The 20,898-nt window shown below is 35.4% G+C and overlaps 1 protein-coding gene across 8 annotated transcripts; it reads left to right on the top strand.

The window, feature by feature from the left end:
• The first annotated feature begins 593 nt into the window (after window positions 1-593).
• Window positions 594-20,631, top strand: Gnpda2 (glucosamine-6-phosphate deaminase 2). Of its 8 annotated transcripts, XR_001174734.1 has the most exons (9): window positions 595-738; window positions 3,444-3,591; window positions 5,251-5,352; window positions 6,306-6,488; window positions 12,550-12,734; window positions 13,670-13,844; window positions 17,990-19,005; window positions 19,893-20,005; window positions 20,429-20,631. XR_001174734.1 is itself a non-coding variant. In XM_013009061.1 (8 exons), the coding sequence occupies exons 2-7, from the start codon at window positions 3,468-3,470 to the stop codon at window positions 18,961-18,963; spliced, it is 780 nt and encodes a 259-aa protein (XP_012864515.1). In that variant the 5' UTR covers window positions 594-738; window positions 3,444-3,467; the 3' UTR covers window positions 18,964-19,005; window positions 20,429-20,631. The 8 variants fall into 8 exon arrangements, 4 of the variants coding, with proteins under 4 accessions (XP_012864515.1, XP_012864514.1, XP_012864513.1 ...); XR_001174736.1 differs by having other exon boundaries at window positions 594-738; window positions 17,602-19,005; window positions 19,893-20,631; XM_013009061.1 differs by lacking the exon at window positions 19,893-20,005 and having other exon boundaries at window positions 594-738; window positions 18,953-19,005.
• The last annotated feature ends 267 nt before the right edge of the window (window positions 20,632-20,898 follow it).

Raw genomic sequence — 20,898 nt, 5'->3', positions numbered from 1 at the left:
CTGTGCTTTTAACAGGTTTTAAATGGGGCCTAATAGTCATTTGTCCTTGGAGTGGCAGAAGCTGAACAGTGACTTTCCCCTCCAGAACCACGACTGTGATAAGCATTCAAAGCTGGTGTTCCTGTTTCTCCTGCTCCTTAGAACCATTCAGAGCCAAAGCCAAAGAACAGTAGCATCTGTTTCCTCTTTCAGAGGAAACTCAGGGGTTTCCTTTCCAATTACACAGTGTGCCTTCCTGCAAACATTGTTAGGATGTCGCTCACCCTGGAGTCATTGTGTTTGCAAAGAAGACAAGTAGAACAGTTTGGGTTAAATTACAGGCGAAATCATACTGCCTTTATAAACAGGAGAAGCTGTATCAGGGGTGCAAGGCCTCCCGTCCCGCAAAGGAAACAGCACGCCTCCATGGCACTGCTGACAAATTGCCTTCTGAGAAATTTTAAAAAATCACATTGTAAAAGGATGCCCCAGGAACCCAAGACCCCCATCTTCCCTCCTCCCCAACCTGGGCAGGAAGAGGCGAGGCCGAGCACCAGGACACACCTCGCCGCTCCGGCCAGACGCGCCCAGGCCGCACGCATGCGCAGTGCCTGCGCGGCGGCCCTTTCCTGCGCGCGGGTCTGCATCCGGGTCTTTGGGCTGGGTGCACCCCGCGTCGGCTGGGGGCGTTCGCAGGTTGCCAGGTGTCCGTCGGCAGTTCCAGCTGTTCCGGCATCCCGAGAGTCTGTGTGTCCGCAGGTGAGTTTAGGGGAACGGCCCCGAAAACGTGGCTGGGGGGGGGGCTGGGGACCGTTGCTTCCCCCCCCCCGAGGCTGGGGAGGGGCGGGTCTGGGGGTCCCGGAACCGGGGCGGGGCGGGCGGGGGGCTGGGGGCTGTGTGACATCCGGGGCCTGGCTTCGCGCTGTCCTGGGGCACTGGGGGGCGCGCCCTGGCCCCCCTTTCTCACGGCTTCTCCGGACACCTCCTTGGGACATGGTAGCCGTCATCCTGTCTGCAGACTGTAGCTGGCTGCGGGGGGGGATTGCCCCCCCAGGACCGCTGGCTTTCTGGGGGACCCCCCCCTTGCATCAGGATGGGGTCCCCCACCCCCCCGGGGCCCCAGACCTTGCAGGTCCCCGCAGCTCCTGGCAGACCAGCTGGGCACCGAGCCTCTCCGAACTCAGACCCCAGGGCCGGCCCCCGAAGCCCGGCTGCCGGCCCAGTAACTTCGGGGGTGAAGAAGTTGCCGGCCACCCCGAAGTTGGCAGCCCGGCCGGCCGGCCCGCTGTCAGGCCGTCCGAAATGAATCAGCACCTGCGGGGGGAGGACGGCGCCGTGGCCGCTTCTCTCTTCTGTGCCGTCCATCTGACTGTGGTGCCAGAGAATATCCTTCAAGCTAAGTTCATGTCTCTGAGGACTGGGTAAAAACGGCAAAAGGTGTGTCACAGACATCCTTCTTTCCTCTGGATGAGGACAATTCGTTCAGGATGTTGGAAGTGGACTCTGGGCCAAAACAAAAAAATAACAACAACAACAACAACACTTCTCTGTACCTTGGTCTGAGAAACTTGGGAATTTTTTTTTTTGCAATGAAATATATGCTGTTCTTTTCCAAGATTAACCCAATTTTAAAAATCACCTGTGGCATTTGTATTACATTTATGGGGTTTTATTTCAGATATGCTGAAACATCGTCCTAGACAATCAGATAGATGGCATAGAAAAGAAAAGAAAACCCAGCCACCGCACCCGTCCCGAAAGTCTGTTTTTAAAAAGGACCCTCCTAAGTGATTTTCAACCCATAAGGCATGTTGGGAACTTGACTGAGTCTTTGAGTCAGACACACTTAAGTCGAATCTCCTGTCAAAGTTCATAGCTTTATGATTTCAGCATACCTTTCTTGGTATGGCAGTTTTCATCTAAAGATTAGAGAATGATGATTTCAATTTTAGAAACTGTATTTTAACAATACCATCCCTCTTTAATCCTGCTGGCTGTTTTTCTTACCAGGTGTGTTGGGTAAGTATACCCAGGACACAGAAGACACTTGAAACATTAAATACGGTTTTCCTTCTTCCAACATTCTTTTTGTTAATAATCGGTTCGCTGACCATTCTTATTAGAAGTGGAGATAGATAGATAGATAGTCAATCAGTCCTAATAGCCAACAGTTGCTGTTGATTTTTCTGCATAACTCTGAAATTAATTTTTGATGTAAGATTATTGATAAACTTAAATGGAAGGTGAATCCATTTATTAGAATGAATTTGGCCATCTAATTTTTTTTTCCATAAGTGCTATTTGTCTTGTTACTATAACAGAAGTCTAGATAGTGGTCCTTGACTAATTATGGTGATTATAACTATTGTTGTGCCAGGATGCTAAGTCATTACATTCTTAAGAATGTCATCCAGATTCGTTGTATACAGATCCATCTGTATTCATTGTAATAAAACCTTCTATTCCCATTAAATCCAAACATTTGAGTTTAACACATTTGACTTAATCATGTAGTAAATTAAAGTATTGGGGATACAGAACTCAGGAATGCTAATGAGAAGATGAGTGATAACTCAAAAGATAAAATCACCTTAAGAATTAAAATCTGAAAATTATGATTGCAAAATACAGTGTACATGTGAACAAATCCTCATAACATAAAAATAACATTTCTTATATAAGCCAGGAGGGGTGAATTAGTGCCAGTTCCCACATTTTCATGATAGTACATCAGTCCACAGCCCTTATTTTAATACTCTTATAATAAAAAATCTTCAAAACTACACTTGCTTTTTGTGAACAAAATTCCCCTTAGATCTATCAGCACCTTCTTTAGTGAACTTTTTATTCTATTTAATTCACTTAAAAAATCATGGTAGGACCTCATTCTCAAAAATTATTTCTCTGTATTTCATTCAAATGCATTAGGTAATCTGGAATGATAGAGAACTAATAAAAATGACAATTATTTCGGAGAGGTAGAAATACTTTAACAGAGGGAGATTTGGTTATTTTGTTATTTGTAAGAGGAGTACTGGATTTTAGTAAGTAACTCAAAGTTGCTAAGCAATAATTACAAACATTAACTTGAGTTAATAAATGAGTACTGCTTTGTTTATAGGTGCATTTATGTAGCTTTTGTAAGAATATTTAATATACTGTATGTGGTGTGGTAGGTGTGCTGTCTTTATAAACAGAGTACCTTAATTTGAATTCTGGCCTTGTTACTATCTACATGTCTTGATGGGCCTTGTGTTTTCTTAACGATACAGTTGTTGGGATTAACTTAGGCTTTGAAATGATCTGCTCAAAAGAGACCAGTCATTATTCCATTTTTGCAAGTACAGGTTGTGTTGTTATATGTGCTCATTCTTTTCAAGTGAAACCCTTTTAAAAATCATCAGTGTATTAAACTTCAGTTTGTCTGAAAATAATTTAACTGCTCTCCAATCATATTTTCTTAGGTTTGAAAACCATAGGTTACCGTAATGAGACTTGTCATTCTGGATAACTATGACTTGGCCAGTGAATGGGCAGCCAAATACATCTGTAATCGTATCATTCAATTCAAACCTGGACAGGACAGATATTTCACACTGGGTTTACCAACAGGTAATAAAAGACATTTTGTACTATAGATATTCATGTTATCTAAGGTTGTGGAATTGTAGGGTTTTCCTTAATGCTTTTCATTTTCATTTATTGACACATCATTGATTTAACCTGTTATTTTATAAAGCCAGAAATATAAATAAAGTTTTGCTACTATTTCTGTACTGTTTCTGTTTTCCTTATCACTCTACAATGCAATAATTAACTTAAATGATGGTACTCTTTGTACTTTTTCTAGTATACCTTTGTTTCTAGCATTGCTGTCACTATTCATATTATTTCTATGTTGTTTTAGCCCTTTTATAACCATGGGAGGTACCCAGTGTATGTCCTGTTGTCTCTTAATTTCATATGACTTACTTTATAATGTCCCTTATTGGCCTTTTTTTTCCTTCTACAATAAAAGTATTCCAAGGAAAAATTTATAGGTTGGTATCTTCACAGAATATACCTAAGCATTAATTACCTCTTATGTTAGATTTAGATTTCGATTAAGAATTTTCTTAGAAAATATCCAGGTAGTGTCATTTGATTTTTTCGTGCTACAAAATACAATGATCATCGCTTTGTTCCTGAGTCATAATTCTAAGTCATTATGTTCTTAAGAATGCCATTTAGTTTCAGGTATTAATTGTAATAATACCATTTATTTGATATTCTTCACCCTCAGTTCTTTTTGCTAATCTTTCAATTGCAAAGGGTAGTACATCTAAAATCAAAGTGCACCTTACTTGTTCTATATTCCAAGTTTTGATTTTATTACCTGTAAGAAAGATAAAAAATAGTAATAAAATAAAATGCTGTTTGAGGCTCAACAAAGGTCATTGTGTAAGCCCTCTCATATTGTAAATACTGTATGTGTGTGTGTAACTGATAACAAGATCACATTTTCAGGGAGTCCTTTCTATATTAAACAAGACTTAACTTTCTCACTTAGGCCTTTTAGTGGGTATGTACTGAAGATGACAGAATATCAGAAACCAGAACTTCAGATAAAAAGCTGACCCCCCCCCAAAAAAAAAAACTGACAAAGTTCCTCTCAATCTTTTCAGAGTTTTGTGGTCAATTTTAAAAGTGGGGACAGTTAGGTATTTTGGTTGTAGTTTCTCTTTTGATTTAGGAATTAGTAAACATTTAACCTGTTAGCATTTATGCTAGCATTTATGCTAGAACTAAAGGTTTTTTTTCCTGTGTGGATATTTGTTTTTATTCAGATGTGTTCTGTAGAACATTTCTTTTTCAATTATATTTTTATTTAAGTCATTGTCCATAAGTGTGACTATACCATGAATCAGTTTATGAATACAATGCATCTTGATTGATGTTGATCCTTTCATCTTTGTCTCTCTGCCCTCCCAACCTACCTCACCTCAGTTTTCTCAATCTCATAAGATATGCTTTAAATATTATTTCTCTCGCATACCCATCAACTCAAGAATATTATTCCAAACATTTTTTTGTGAACAGATTTCCAATCTTGCTCAGCAAATTCAAGCTTGCAAAGGAAGAACTTTAGCCTATTTTTGTTAGTTGAATATGCATTTAAATGAGTACTTTTTGCCTGACATACTAGGAATATGGAATGTTATGAAAAGAATAATTGATGGTATATATTTTTAGTAGATTTTTATTTTAGAAAATGAAATCTCTTTCTTTTAGGGAGTACACCTCTAGGATGTTACAAAAAACTAATAGAATATCACAAGAATGGAGACCTTTCTTTTAAATATGTGAAGACTTTTAATATGGATGAATATGTGGGTAAGATATATTTGAATATATTGAATAAGTTATTTGAGAATGTTGTATATTATTTTTCAAATAAAATGAATATATCTTTAGATTAATATATTTATGCTGGAATTTGTAATATCTTTGAACTTTCTCTTCCTCTTAGCCCCTTCAGCCCTTTTTTTCACCTAAGGGCATGGATTAAATTGGCATTATATGTTGTGGGTGGTAAATTACATGATTTATATATAAAAAGCATAAGAAATAATATTTCTTTGAAATTAAAGACATGGTATTAGTAGCCTTGAGTGTAGAGTTTAAGATGCTTTACTTAACTGTAATGATCTCTGATGCATAGTAACTTAAAATATAAGTATACCGGAAGTGGCACCATGGCTCAGGTGGTAGAGTGCTCGCCTTGAGCTGAAGAAATGAGGGACAGCTCCTAGGCCCAGAGTTCAAGCCCCACTACCGGCTATCTATCTATCTGTCTGTTTATCTATCTATCTATCTATACACAAACACACACATATAAGTATATATATATATGAAAGTATACCTTTTTAGTGGTCACATAAGTGCCAATTAAAGAGCTATTATGATTAAATATACTTCTCATAAGTCTAGAAAGAATAGAGGACCATGGCTACATTGTAGTTGAATGGTTAATTTGTTTTAATACATAGATTATTTCCTTAAAATTTTGTGTGTATGCAAAGTGTATAGTGGTAAAATGTTTTCATCTCAACCCCTGTCTGAGTTGTGTGTCTCAGGAAAAGTTCTCTGTGTTTCACTTGTTTATAAATTGAATAAGAACTATAGTAGTGTTTCCATGGATGGTTTGCAGATAAATATAAAGCAGTATGCTTCCAAAATGTACTAAGCATATATTCTATATAGAAATACATTAAAATTGAATGTGACATAAACAATTAGACTTATTTCTGGAGAGTTTCATGTCTGTTTATTAACTTCATACTTAGGACTTCCAAGAAATCATCCTGAAAGCTATCACTCTTATATGTGGAATAATTTTTTTAAGCACATTGATATAGATCCTAACAATGCTCATATCCTTGATGGGAATGCTGCAGATTTACAAGCAGAATGTGATGCATTTGAAAAGAAAATAAAAGATGCAGGAGGAATAGATCTTTTTGTTGGAGGTATGTAAGAAGATTTTATTAAACTCTTTAAAATTAGAAAAAGTAAAAAAGAAGTCTAACCATTGCACAACATAAAGAGTACCTGTGACTGACTGTAATATCCACTAATTAAAAGCAGAAGTAGTACTGGAAATAGTGATGGAGCTAAAACAGAAAAGGGAGTATCAATTCACGGGAAGGGTGGGGGAAAGAAAGGGGTGGTAAAGGAAATTAAAAAGGACACTACATATATACAATAAAGACAATATAATGCAACCCACAAAATGCTTTTAAAGGGGGATGTAGTGTGGGAAGAGTGGAAATACAGTGGAGGAGATAAATTTGTTGAAAGTATACTGTGAGCTTCTCTGGAAATAATACTGTAGTACTCACTCATGTAACAAGTGTGTATTAATTTAAAATAAAATTAAACCAAATGAATTGTAGCTTTAAAAATAAACATTATATATACATTATATAACATAAATATCTGTGACAATCCACAGTATTCACCTATTACAAACAGAAATAGACTGTCATTTAACTTTGTTTAATCAAATTATAATTTTGAAATTCTAACAGTGGACAAAATCCTTTAGGGCTTGAGAGGTGGGTCCCAAAACCTGTTCTTTCTTTCTTTTTTTGGTCCCAGAGACTCAAATTTGGTATCTGATGTTTTTGCTCATTGGCTAATGTGTATGATCATTGACTAATGCTAGCATGACTCATACTTCCAACCCATTTAAGAGAGGGTTGGTTCTTTCTTTTTTTTTTCTCAATCCCTGTTTAACTATGCCAGTTGTCCCTTTAAGGTTTGTCAGTTTACGGAATATTTATCAATTAGGGACTTGTTTATGTTCCTAAATGATAGCTTTAGCTTATATTTCATTTAAGGCAGGATTGAATGTGAAAGTTAGCTTGGGAAATGGGTAGATATTAGAAGATCATTTAAATTGATTCATCTCACTGAGAAAAATCATTTACAAATGATAAAAAGATTGTTTTTATCATCAGTTTTTAAATAATAGGAGTTAAACTGTATAATTGCCTTCATAAATTCCAAAGTTTAATTGACCAACTCCTAGGTGAAGTTTATCTATACTTTACATTTATGGGTATATATGTATGTGTACATGTTATATTGAATATAGAATTTCTCCCTTTGTAGTAATAATAAGGTTTTCTGTCATCATATGAAGCATCTGAGACAGCCAGCTAATTACCTTCAGAATGGTGTAAAAAAAGCTACATAAAACCAAAATTGTTTCTCTAGTTTCTTTAGTTTTCTGCTAAAAATACTGATAATCTAAAGCAACGTTAAAATATCTATGTCTAATAATTCATTATAAAGCTCAAAATTACATAAATTAGATGCAAATTGAATTTTACCATGAGACATAAATTAGCATCCCTTTTAGGTCTCTTGCTCTCCTTGGGTCCCTGCTGGATTTATTAAAGCTCAGCATAATGAAATCATTTATAAAACCGGTTAATATGAATCATTCTAAAATTGTGAAGACTAAATATACTCTTACATGTTAAAATGCCTAAAGACAGTGGTTAGCATATAGCCTGTAGTTGGTGTACTTCAGTCTTTTCCTTCCCTGAAGTGTAGAGGCTAACATAGTTGTCCCTTAGCTTATTGAATTTCCTGAGATTTTTGCTGAGTTATTTATAAAGATATCCAGAGAGAATGAAATCTTCTCTGAGGAAATTTTGATTCATGTAGCAGAACTGGTAACATTCATCTTCTTCTGTAGATAGATGATTATTTATCTGAGCAAGGATGCAAGCTTACTAATTTGTATTTCAAAATAGAATGCCATCTGTGCTTTAAATAAAGTCTGCTAGTATCACTTTAGCAGTCCTTACTTGCACAGTCCAGTTTATACAAATTTCTCAAATTTGAGATAATTACTGTTTTGCTTCCAATATTTAGATGGAAACTTTAGATGTTTGAGGATGCTTAAGCAGTATATTATCCACTTACTCTTTAGATTTTCTAAACTCCATGTCAAACTGAACTCACACTACTACAATATCTGATTTCTAAATTGTCTTTCATAAAAATGTTTTCACCCGTTTCCTGTTCTGTGAAAAAAAAAAGCATATTAGCTGGTAGTGGTTAATCAATTTTAAAAAAAGGATCTTGAGTCAGTAAACGTAATGGGTCAAGCCTGTAATCCTAACTACATGGGAAGTGGAGATCAGGCAGATAATGGTTCAAGGCTAGTCTGGGCAAAGAGTTGGGCATATTCTATTTCCCCCAATAAAAAGTTGGGTGTCATGGTGTGTATCTGTCATCTAGGCTGTGTGGGAAGAGTAAATAGGATAATTGTAGTACAGGCCAGCGAGGACATAAATGCAAGACCCTATATGAAAAATAAGAAAAAGGAATGACGCAGGCTGAAGTATTAGAGAAGCCTGGCAAGCTTGAAGCCTGGAGTTCAGACTCTACTACCACTAACCCTCCCCCCCACCACAAAAAAAAACTAACAAAAGAAAACAGTATGTTAAAAAATGTCTTCATTCTGGACATTTCTTTGTTGTTAATTCATTGACTTTACACGAGGACCCCTGTGGCAAATCCCTTGAAGGTGCGATGCCAGCAGGCAGGATTTGCAGAAGGGAAAATACCTCATAAGGACTCTGGAACTTCTTTTGCTTGCTTTCCAGAAAGTTTTCATGGTTCTGGTGTGATGTGTAAGAATGCAACTCTGTTAATCCAATATTTCTGATACAGCACTCATCCTCAAGAGTCATCTTCCATACCTTTAAGTCATTTCAAATTTATTTTAATTAAATGACTTCTGAACATTTTATATGTTTCCTCACACAGACCACCTTATTTCTCCCTTCAAAGTAATGAAACATAAATTCTAGTTATGTTTATGTTTTCTAACCAATCTGGGTAAAGCGTCCTCTTGCTATATTTTCTTCCTCTTCCTCCTCCAAGAAGAGAAAGGAAACATTTTTTAAGAAAGTTTCTGGCTTCCCCACTGAAATCTTCATTATAGTCTGAGGGTCCAAGATCTGACATTTTATTTGTCAGGTATAATTACTAAAGGACATAATTACACTGTGTATGAAGATAGGAATTAAATATTATGTTTATGTTTCCTATTTGGAATAACTTAATTATTGCATCTGCACTGGAAAGAATCTCGTTTGATTACTGGCATTTGTTGACTAGGTTTTATAATTGGAATTTTCAAGATGAGGCTTAGTATCTGGGTCTTACCACTTGCCCTTCTTTTATTCCAGGGCTTGGTTAATAAACACTAAGAAACTGTGCCAAGTGGGATCAAAATGTCAGCTTTATTAAAGGTAAAGTGGGAATAGAGATTGTAGGTGGGGCTTGAAGCCAAAATGGGGTTTTCTTCTCCCTCTGAACAGATAGGACTAGATGAGATCAAGATTGCTGACCTACTATTGGTCACTTCAAGGAATTAGAGTAGAAATTCTGTTCACTTGATAGAAAAGAGAGAAGAGAAAGCACAAACTCCAAAACGTTCTTTCTTCCTCTCATGGTAAACATGTTGAGAGACATGTAAGGTGAATCTAAATATATTAGTTTATAATATTTTAATATCTTTTATGAAGTAGAGAGGGGACAATGTGACATTTTTGTTGTTTTGGCTTTGTTTCATGAATGATTTACGTGGTTTATAGTAACAAGGACTGACAAATAGGACAAAAATAAATTAATTGGAATGATTCTTGGGCTAACATACAAAACAGAAGGAAGAGTTCAAACAACCAAATCTTTGGAAAAACAAGAACCAGAGAACCTCAGGTCTCAGAAGCAGGAATTCATCAGCCTTCTTTCTTCAGTTCTGTCTTCATGATCTTAGTTCTAGTTGACTAGTTGACTCCTTTTCTTCCTCTTCTTTTTTTTTTTTTCCTATGTAATAGGTTCAGAGTCACATCTAGAGAGCTATTCTGACTGGTTCAACTTGGGACAAAGTGCTTATCCTTAGATTCCAGTTAATAGCAGAAAAATGATTGTTCCAAGACACTGTAGTGAGGAGAGTAGAACAGATAACTAGAGGAAATAATATGAGCCTTTCAATCATCTATTCATTCATTCAACCATTTTTATTGAGTACTTCCTTTTTAGAACAATTGTTCTATATGGTTAAGATACAGTAACGAACATAAAGTCTTTACTCTCATAAATTTAAGTTTTATCCAGAAAACTAAAGGAACAAACACATACAAGTTTTTTAGATATTTCATTGAGTCAGTGTTTGTTTAATTTAGTCTTAAAGACCAAATAAGAAATAGCCCGATTATTTTTATACAAGGTCAGGAGCTTCTGTTTTTAAGTTACATATGACCAATAAGTGAAACTGTTGGCTCCTGTGTAAAGTTAGCTTTACACTTCTATGGGTTCCAAATCACCAGTAAGAATACAAGAGTTACTCCTCATAGATTTCCTATTCAGAAGCTGTTTTAATTTTATTTCTCTTTATACAAAGCTAAAGATAAATATACAAACATAATGCAAACATGTATTTACAGGCAAATATGTACTTAATATTGCAAATAATCTTTGTATATTAATGACATGTAGATCCTCATTTGAAGAAACCTATGTCCTCACATTACAGATACCTAGATTTCAGTCATCAATATTTGCTTCATATATTAGTTTCTTCTTTCAACCTTCAAAACTAGATAGATTACGCTGGCATATTTTACTTTATTGTAATTCACCTCAGGAAATTTTTATTTGACTTGTATGTAATGTGTACCTTTTTGTTATAATAAATATGTAGAATATAAATGTAAAGGACTCTTTAGGGTAATCGCTGACACCTTGTGATTTGAGTTTTTGATTGAAGTTGTCATAAATATGATTACTAGGAAAAGGATATTAAAAGAATTTCTTTTATAGCATCTTGATTTTCTGTAAAGAATTACCTCTCATTTTATTGAAAGGAATACCATATTGTTATCTATATTTTAGCATCAATGTAGGTCTCTTAAAAGCAATGTTTTTCACTAAGAAATCGGTATCATCAATCACATAACAGCATTTGTTTTTGCTTTATTTATGAAATGGAATGTGATAGAATACCTTGGCTTGGCACCATTGACACAAACCTACAAATCTATTCTGTAATTCTACTCGGGAGGTTGAGATCCAAAGATCACAATTTGAAGCTAAGTGGAGATAGAGCTCAAAGTTGAGCACCAGCCATAAGCAGATAGGCAAGGGAGAAAGAGGCCCTAAGTTCAAGTCCTGGTACTGGTATCACACACACACACAAAAATAAAAAAGAGTGAAAGGAAGGAGGGAGGGAAAAGAGAGAAAGAGATGGGAGAGGAGGATGAGAGGGTAGAAAGAAGAGAGATGATACAGAAAAGAGGAAAAAGAGAGGAGAGGCTTGTATAACTTCTAGTAAGGGTGTGTGTGTGTGTGTGTGTGTGTGTGTGTGTGTGTGTGTGTGTGTGTGTGTGTGTGTGTGTGTGTGTGTGTGTGTGTGTGTGTGTACACATGCATATACACACTTGAGCATAGTTTAAATGTTTATTTCTCGAAACAGGCTGCAGTCAGAATGTTTGGAAAACCAACTGGATATTATCTTGTCTAGTCTGTTTTAATAAGTGAGGAAATAAAGCTACAAAGGAGGCTCCTTATTTAAGGACTCAAAATCAGAAGACTTCTAACCTTGTATGAGTAGCTTATTATTTCCTTGACCACCAACATTTTCTGTTTGTGTTTACAAAAAGCTGGAGATAAGAGAAATAGGTGTGTCTGTAAACCAGATTGTTAGATATATGGGTTGTGATGATATATGTGAAAATGCTTTATAAAGTGTTACATTAAGGTGATAATTAGTTTTGTTATTATTATAAGAATTATGCCACCTCAATACTGTGCATATAGAAAATATGGAAGTATTTTGTTAAATACAGAATACTATTTAAATGCAGTATTAGGAAGGCAGCTAATAAAACAAGGTAGGTGTTTTATGATTATTTGTTCTTGAACCATGTTCAAGTTTGAGAAGACTTTGTATCTAAGAGATAGTTCACTTTCTATGTGTATCTGTGTATATGTTTCTTTTGAAAGGAATAGGTCCAGATGGTCATATTGCTTTCAATGAGCCGGGTTCCAGTTTAGTATCAAGGACAAGATTAAAGACACTAGCAATGGACACCATTTTGGCAAATGCTAAATATTTTGATGGAGATTTATCAAAAGTACCAACTATGGCTCTAACTGTTGGTGTGGGGACAGTGATGGATGCTCGAGAGGTAATAATGAAATAGTATTTGAGCTTTTTTCATTGATGTTTGTTTTGTAGTGATTATGATACAGAATAAGCACATCCTATGAAACTTAATATGCAATAAAAACTGTGATTTAGGGCTAGGAGGTAGCTTAGTGGCAGAGTGCTTGCCTAGCAAGTGCAAAGTCCTGGGTTTAATCCCTGGTACCAAAAAGAAAAGACAAAAAAATAACAACAAAACAATCCTGTGATTTAGTTTTTAGGAATTCCGTTTTGTCTATATGTAGGAATCACCTAATTTTAAATCTTTTGGAACTATAACCTAAGAATTAGAGCCTTTTTTTTTCAATAACACTTTACTTGTCTATTCCTATTTCACATTTTGAGATCCCAAAATCTTATTAACCATATGGTTTATTTTCAGTTGAAACAGTTTTGTGGAAGGACTGTGGGGACATAGATGTAATAGCACCCTACACCATACTGGAGTCCTCAGGATGACTTAGTATGGAGTCCCTCATGATGTATGTAAGAGGATATAGCTTAGTTTCCAGATGAAGATGAATCCATTTAGGGCTGGATCTTTTCTAAATCTAATACATTTAAGAATATATGAGCTCCGATCCAGAGATCCTGCCTATTTCAGTTCTTAATTGTACAATGATCTCCTTCTTTGAAAATTACAGGACGAATTATACTTTGTGCTTATTAATGGTTCATTATATGGAAATTCTTTGCCGGTAACAAGATTGAAAGGTTCATAGAAAGAGGACAGACAAGCTATGATGACATGTAATTATGTCTAGACTTGAATGTACAAACAGAACTCATTTAAAACATGAGTTTCTTACAACCATCATGTTTGTCTCATCTTTTTTTTCTCCCTGGTCTCCTCAAACACCAGTATCTTCTGTTATTCTATTGACTATTAACTAACACGTGGTACTTATGATTTTTCAGGTAATGATCCTTATAACAGGTGCACACAAGGCATTTGCCCTGTACAAAGCCATAGAAGAAGGAGTCAGCCACATGTGGACAGTTTCAGCTTTTCAGCAGCATCCTCGAACTATTTTTGTGTGTGATGAAGATGCTACTTTAGAATTAAGGGTTAAAACTGTGAAATACTTTAAAGGTGAGCATTGACTTCCAAAACAAAGTGTGAGATGTTCTGTTGTAAATGATAAAGCTTCCTGTGATCAGAAGTAAATCCTACACTGTGGCCTATTCAAAGCTGGCACTGTGCTGATACATGCCAGTGTTTTCAAGAAACAAAACTTTCACCTCAGATAATAGTAGCTTACAGACATTTCCTGTTTTGTTTCATGAAGGAATTTCTTCTGTCTAGATTTTCATGTTACTTTTCTTCCAATCCAAAAGTAAGTATTTTCTTTCCTATTGATTATACAAGATTAAGCAGCCATGCTATTCTTCTGGGTTTCTTCCTCATTTACTAGTCTCATCTAACTCACTACCTGGACAGGCACATGCTAATTTTCCTTGTTTTTCCTTGTGGTGCAGTTTAGTAATTCACAAACATAACTGAACTAGTTTGTGTATAAAGTCATCATCCCTGGCATAATTGGTGGTTAGGAGATTTTTCAAGGAACATTTTAACTTCACTAAGTATGTTGACATCTGTGGCTAACTGTGGTCCATATGTAAGCCAAAATACATAAACTATTAAAACTATTTAAAGCAGCTATATTTATGTAGCTGCTATTGAAAGTAAATTTGTGTATCTATGATACACAAATTTATATATTTATGCTACTCCTGCACATAAGTGAATATGCCCTTTTACTGAAGTAACTGTTTAACAGGTATGGGGAAATGTGCTGACAAATCAAAACTATGTTTCATGAATATCACTGCTTAAGTCAAGGTTAAGAAAGTTATATCTAATTGTCTCTAAAATACATTGATCTTGATGGAAATTGATATATGTCTTAAACTTGGTGTCATAGCTTATCTATCACTAGTGTTTTCTTAATGATAAAATAATGGTGTCCTACATCATATAGCACCTTATATTCAGAAATTTAGTATATTAAAGTTACAATTAAAATTTCCAGGGAAACCAATACATTATAGTGCATGTAAATATTTCAGTATGGGAAAATTATGAAGGTGTGTTATATAAATGATCAAAAGTTTAGCAAACACTGAAAATAATACTTTGGTAACAAAGTTTTAAACATGTTGTGAATATAGTTGCATTGTATTTGTTCTTATATTTTGTATTTTACTCTTTTACTAAATATTCTCCAGCTGCCTTTTAAACTAGATACCTAGCTAAGTAGATGCATCATATTTAAATTTGTCATTTATATTTCTATAATTTATACAAACCACACAAATATCTAATTAATATAGAACAGTTGGCTTTTTGTACTTTGAGAAGTGGAAGCAGTGAGTACTTCAGTTGGTTCTACTCATATATTTTCCTGTAGTCTTCTAGATTGTATGGCCAGTAAGCAGTAGCTTTCTGATATTAATCCAGGAAACCATCTTCATCTACAAAATTTAATGCCAGCTTTAAGGTGTTTAACAAATCCATTTTCCAGTAATCATATCCTCAGCTAAATCCTGCACTAGGGTGATTGTCACAATTTTTTTTTAATCAGATGTTTACATTTCAGGTTTTAGTAAATAATAGCAGTACTTTTACAACTAGAAACTAGTCTAAATGCACTGTATTAATCTATGTACCCAATTCTTACAAGAGTAAGTACTGTGAGGCAATTTCTTTTTTACTTCCATTTTCAAATGTATTAAAATGCCTAACAGTTGGTTAGTAACTTACGTTATGTAGCTCATCTGTGAGCAGTGCTGGATAATTGATGGGCTTGCCTGGAGTCACAGCTTTTGTCCACTCTGTCATGCTGCCTTCTAGAACAATAATGCCTATATCAAACCATATTTCTCTGTTTTATATCTTATAGCAGTACTGTAAGCATTGCTTCTTTTAAAAGTATAGATATTAGATAATTTAGAGAAACGTGTATTTTGTACATACTTAGATTTTTTAGTGTATCTACATAGACCCTAAGCTCTTCTAAGAAGAGTTGACACGTAAAATATTCATGAAAGGACTGTTGCTTTGCTTTAGACACTGCATCTTCCACTTTGGGGCTGTTACATTTATGATGAGGTTTTATTGTGTGATGTCTGATAGAAAAATGGGGTCAAGTTACTCAGTGGACAGAGCTATCTCTTGAATCCCATTTGGCAGTATTTATAAGTATTCACATTAACTCTATTTAGCATGTCCTATAGTACATCATATCAAAGTCCTGGCAGAAACTAATACTATGTGAAGTTGTTATTTGTAATTTTTCAAGTTCCACTTAGGTCATTACCTTGTTTTCTGTTATCACTACAACATGCCAACATAAACCTTAAAAATATTATAAGTATTTAATTCCTAAATAAGAAGTAAGTTAATAGCTGTAAAACACTAATGCTTATTAGTAAATGGAACTTTATTTCATTATATATTCTTTGAAAGACACAAGTTGAATACTTGAGAATTTTATTATAGCTACTTATTTTTGCCCTTTTCAATAGGTCTTGTGTCCTTGTGTTGATATTTTTTCTGTTTCTCTTTAAGCAGCGAGTTGCTATTTCAAGAAGTATAGTGCATTTTTATCAGGACTCAGAAATATTTAATTTTATGACTTGAATACCAATTATATGAATTTTTTATATAGACAATTGTACAGTTTAAAAACAAACACATTTTATAATGAGTTGGATTTTTAGTGCTTATCGTAATGTTTTAGTGAGTTTTAAAGTTCTACTGTATTCTGTAATCTTGCCCATGTAATTGTAACCCCTCTGTATGGTATTTTCACAATAAAAAAAATTGTTGGCAGATAGATGAATTCTATTAAGTGGAAAAACTGTCCTAAGATGACTCTAGAATATGACAATTCTTCTGAAACTACCCTTTGTTGCATCCTCTCCCACTAGAACTCATAAGGGTTATGGTGCTGGTTGGACCTTGAAGTAGATTACTGAGAAGTCGGGTCTGAGAAGGTGGCTCAGTGGTAGAGTGCTTGCCTTGCATGCAGGAGGCCCTGGGTTCGATTCCTCAGCACCACATAAGCAGAAAAAAAGCTGGAAGTGGGACTGAGGCTCAAGTGGTAGAGCGCAAGCCTTGAGCTGAAGAGCTGAGGGACAGTGTCCAGGCCCAGAGTTCAGGCCCCACGACAGGAAAAAAGAGAAAAAAAAAGATTACTGAGAAGTCAATATAGTTCCTTTCAGTTGCACTAAACTGGAATGCTTCCCCACTTCCTATTTGGAAGATCTCTGGTAGGGTTTTCTCCCTCTGTATATTGCTTTTTGCTTGCCCTCTAGGAGTGGATTTTGTGTGTGTGTGTGTGTGTGTATGTGTGTGTGTATCCTATCTCCCCAAACTAAAAATACAGTTTTCTGAACTGCCTCTTCCCCACCCTCTCCTAGGTTCTTAATGATGCTTAATTATCTGGAAATTTTAACTAGTTTCTTTAGCTTGCATGCAAAGTATACAATCTTTAGTTTACTGCCAAAGACAGTATTTTATTTTTACCAACTTTTTCTTCTCAAAGAAACTTAGTACTTACACACATATGATTAACTGGAAGATGAGTTATTTACCAAAATTCAGTAGGTTAGAATGATTTACAAGCATATATGAATCTTACAAAAGTGAAATTTAAAATTAATTTAACTTTAAACCTATATTTAGACTCTATAATTTAATACAGGTTTCTACTCTATTGCTTTAGGAAAGCTCCCTCAACTTGTAAAGGTTAAGGTTGTAATTGAGCCTTTTTATAAATACACATTCTAAAATAGTAGAAAATACTGTGACAGTTGAATGCATCAGTTTTTTGGGTTTTTTTTAGGACTGAAGCTGTACCAATGTTATAGCAATTTTTAAGCCCATCAATGGAGTATAGTAGAGGAATTGCCAGATCAAAATCAATGTAAACTTTTAGGTGTAATGTATTTATTAACCAAGTCGTACCCAATTTTGCTATCCTAACAGATTAAAGACAAGAACTTAATCTAGCTTTCGTTATTTCTAAAATACCTGTGTACATTCTAGAGCTATACTATTTATTTATTTAGAAGTAACCATTCAGAGCATTTCTATTTGTATTTTTTTCAATAAACTTGACTTGTTTTGTAACAGATGGACCAAATATACCTAAAAAAATCTGTTTTTTTTTCTGAAGGAAATGAGATAGGTCAAAATTAACACAACTGGAACTGTGGCTTTTTTTCTTTAAGGTTTAATGCATGTGCACAATAAACTTGTGGATCCACTATTCAGTATGAAAGAAGGAATTTGAAGGAGACTGGAGCAAAATTCTGCTTGAAAGAAAGAACACTTTTTTATTACAGAAATTTTCTGCTATGCAATATAATTATGGGAAATTTTGAAGATTGCCATTTAAAAATACATGTTAAACATTCCATCTTTAGATTTAGAAGCAGTTTGTGCTTAATTTGGTTGGCTGTTTCTTAGAAAGTACAGAAGCTCTATGGCCTCCTGAAAAAATAGCATAGAAATGAATGTCTGCCTATTTAAAGCTTGTTTTAGAAAGATTCTGCACATCAAGTGTGTCATAGATGTCTATTTTTTAATTTTGAAATGACATTCCACATCTTTCAGATGTCAAATCCCTATTATTACAGACCTTTGCTTTTGGAAGAAGCCTGTATTTTCTGTGAGTCACACGTTTCTGCACGTGATTGCCTTAGTCATCTTTCTGTAGTAGTAACCTGGACATCAGAAGTCCTGTTATACATTGCTGGTTAAGGAAATCTGAAGAGATAACAGTGCCTAAAAGTAAAGTTTACATCTTTTTGGAAAGTGTGTGTAAATGTGTTTTTGTGTACCTTCTATTGCACTTTTTTACAAATACGCTTATTTTTATTTAATGGTCTCATATCCTTAATATGAGTATCTTGGCAGTTATGAGCTTTATACCTAGTTAGTTTCAAACTGAAGATTATTCTTTTGAAAAGTATTTTGATTATTGTTAAACTTCATTAGCAGCTTTTGTTTCATATATGTGAACTGTCTAAAGTGATAAAATGAAGTGTATATAAAAGGAATCACTGTATACTATTTAAGATTGTCCTAACAATTTGCATAATTAAATTGCAAATAAAATTATATCGTTTTCTATCTTTAACTCAAATAAAGCTTACAACAATAATAAAAGATTATTTAAATTTTATTTGCAGAAGTGAAATAAAGAACACATGCATTTGGGAGATTCCAACTATTAATAGTCCCTGTGAGTCCGAATTTACTTTTGATAGTTACCATCATGTAGTTAGGAGACTTAAGATAGCGTTTCTGCCCATATTTCCTTAGTCTTGCTCCAGGGAGAATAAAATGTTCCCTATCCTCTGTGTATCTTATATTCTGTAAACCCATACTTTATTATCTTTGTAACTGATAGAGAATGAAATAGTGCCACATTAATTCCAGATTATGATGTGCTAATAGTCTTAAGTTTTTTTTCTCTTAAAATGCATTTACAAAAGTGAATGAACTTGAATAAAAATACTAAATAGTAATTTAGACGGTGTCTGGCCATGGGAAAATAGTGAAGGTATTACACAAATGTATGAATGCTGGGAAACCCTGCACAGAGATTTTTACATGGCCTCAAGTCATTTGAATATCTATTATGTCTGGGCGCCAGTGGCTCATGCCTATAATCCTAGAGAATCTAGGCTCAAAGTCACCCTGGGCAGAAAAGGCAGTGGGTTTTATGTGGGGGTGGGGGGGTGTGGAGAAGGTCATGAGGCCTGAACTCTAGGCCTGGGCTCTGTCCCTCAGCTCTTCAGCTCAAGACTAGTGCTCTACCACATGAGCAATGGTGCCACTGCTGGCTTTTTCTGCTTTTGTGGTGCTGAGGAATCGAACCCAGGGCCTCATGCATGCAAGGCAAGCACTCAACCACTAAGCCACCTTCCCAGCCCCTGCAGTGGGATTTTTTTTCCAATTAAAGAGCAAAATGGTGTGGCTCAAGTAGTAGAGTACCAGCCTTGAGCAAAAAAAGTTAAGAACTTGAGGTCCTGAATTTAACCCCAAGTATTAGCATATACAAACACAAAAATATTTTCTGGGACACCACCCACCTTGGGTTCATAGTTCTGAAATAAGTATCTTTAGTTTCAGGTTCATCTATGCAGTAGCCTTCTGGAAAGCAAAACACATTAAGAATCTCAATGCATTGAAAATAAAGCTGAGCCCTCCTATATGCACTAGCCGAGTTCTTCTTTCCAGTAGGTGCTTAGGCCATTCTGTCAAGAGCTTTGGCCAAATATTAAAGAATCAACTGTTGTGTTCTGCTTCATCATCCTGTCTGACCCCTTTCTAACCAGCATTCTTGCCAAGCTATTACCTGTAACTTTTCTCATCACTATGACAAATACCTGGCAGAAACAAAGAGAGTGTGTTCAGCTCATGGTTTTAGTACATCATGGTGTAGGAAGGGTGTGGTAGAACACAGAATTTGGGGACCAGGAAGCAGAAAAAATGCCCGTGTCCTTGTAAATAACTAAAATTGTTTACTAAAAACAACTCTTACAACCATAAGTTATATAATAAGTGTAAAAGCTATAGGTGTCTTTTGGTATGCTACTGTGTTGCTTCTGAGATTTAAAGGTATAAGATCTCTTTCTCATTATAGCAATGATTATGTTCAGGTCCTCCTCAAGTACTTCAGCAGAACTGTTCTCTGGCCATTACAGCTCCCTAACTCAGAAGAAACAATGCTTTAAGAAACTTAGAAGCCTATGAAAGACATTTCACAAGGAGCAGTAAAGTTGTTTACCTTTGAAGAACGAAACCATTGTTCCAAGTTCTATTTGTCAGTGAAATCTAGACAATAAATGTCAGCTTCTTTCCATCTGTTGTTATATAGTTTTTTCTCTGTTGTTATGTAGACTGAATGAGGGAAGACTGGATTCTGCACCTTGGCTGACACATATCAAACCTAATGTTGGCTATCCTAATAACCATATCACTGTTCGCAAAAAGGTGTTCTCTGGGGAAACATTTTAAGGGCAGATAACTCCAAATCACTAATATCAGCTGGCTATAAAAGTGGCCATAGAAGCTTACATTAAAAAGTCTAAAAAATACTTTCCTTGTACAGCTATGATTAGTACAGGTA

This window comes from Dipodomys ordii, unplaced genomic scaffold (genome assembly GCF_000151885.1).
Source record: "Dipodomys ordii isolate 6190 unplaced genomic scaffold, Dord_2.0 Scaffold8, whole genome shotgun sequence".
NCBI lineage: Eukaryota > Metazoa > Chordata > Mammalia > Rodentia > Heteromyidae > Dipodomys > Dipodomys ordii.
The sequence above is the reverse complement of the archived record's forward strand: the minus strand, read 5'-3'. Positions and strand labels throughout refer to the sequence as shown.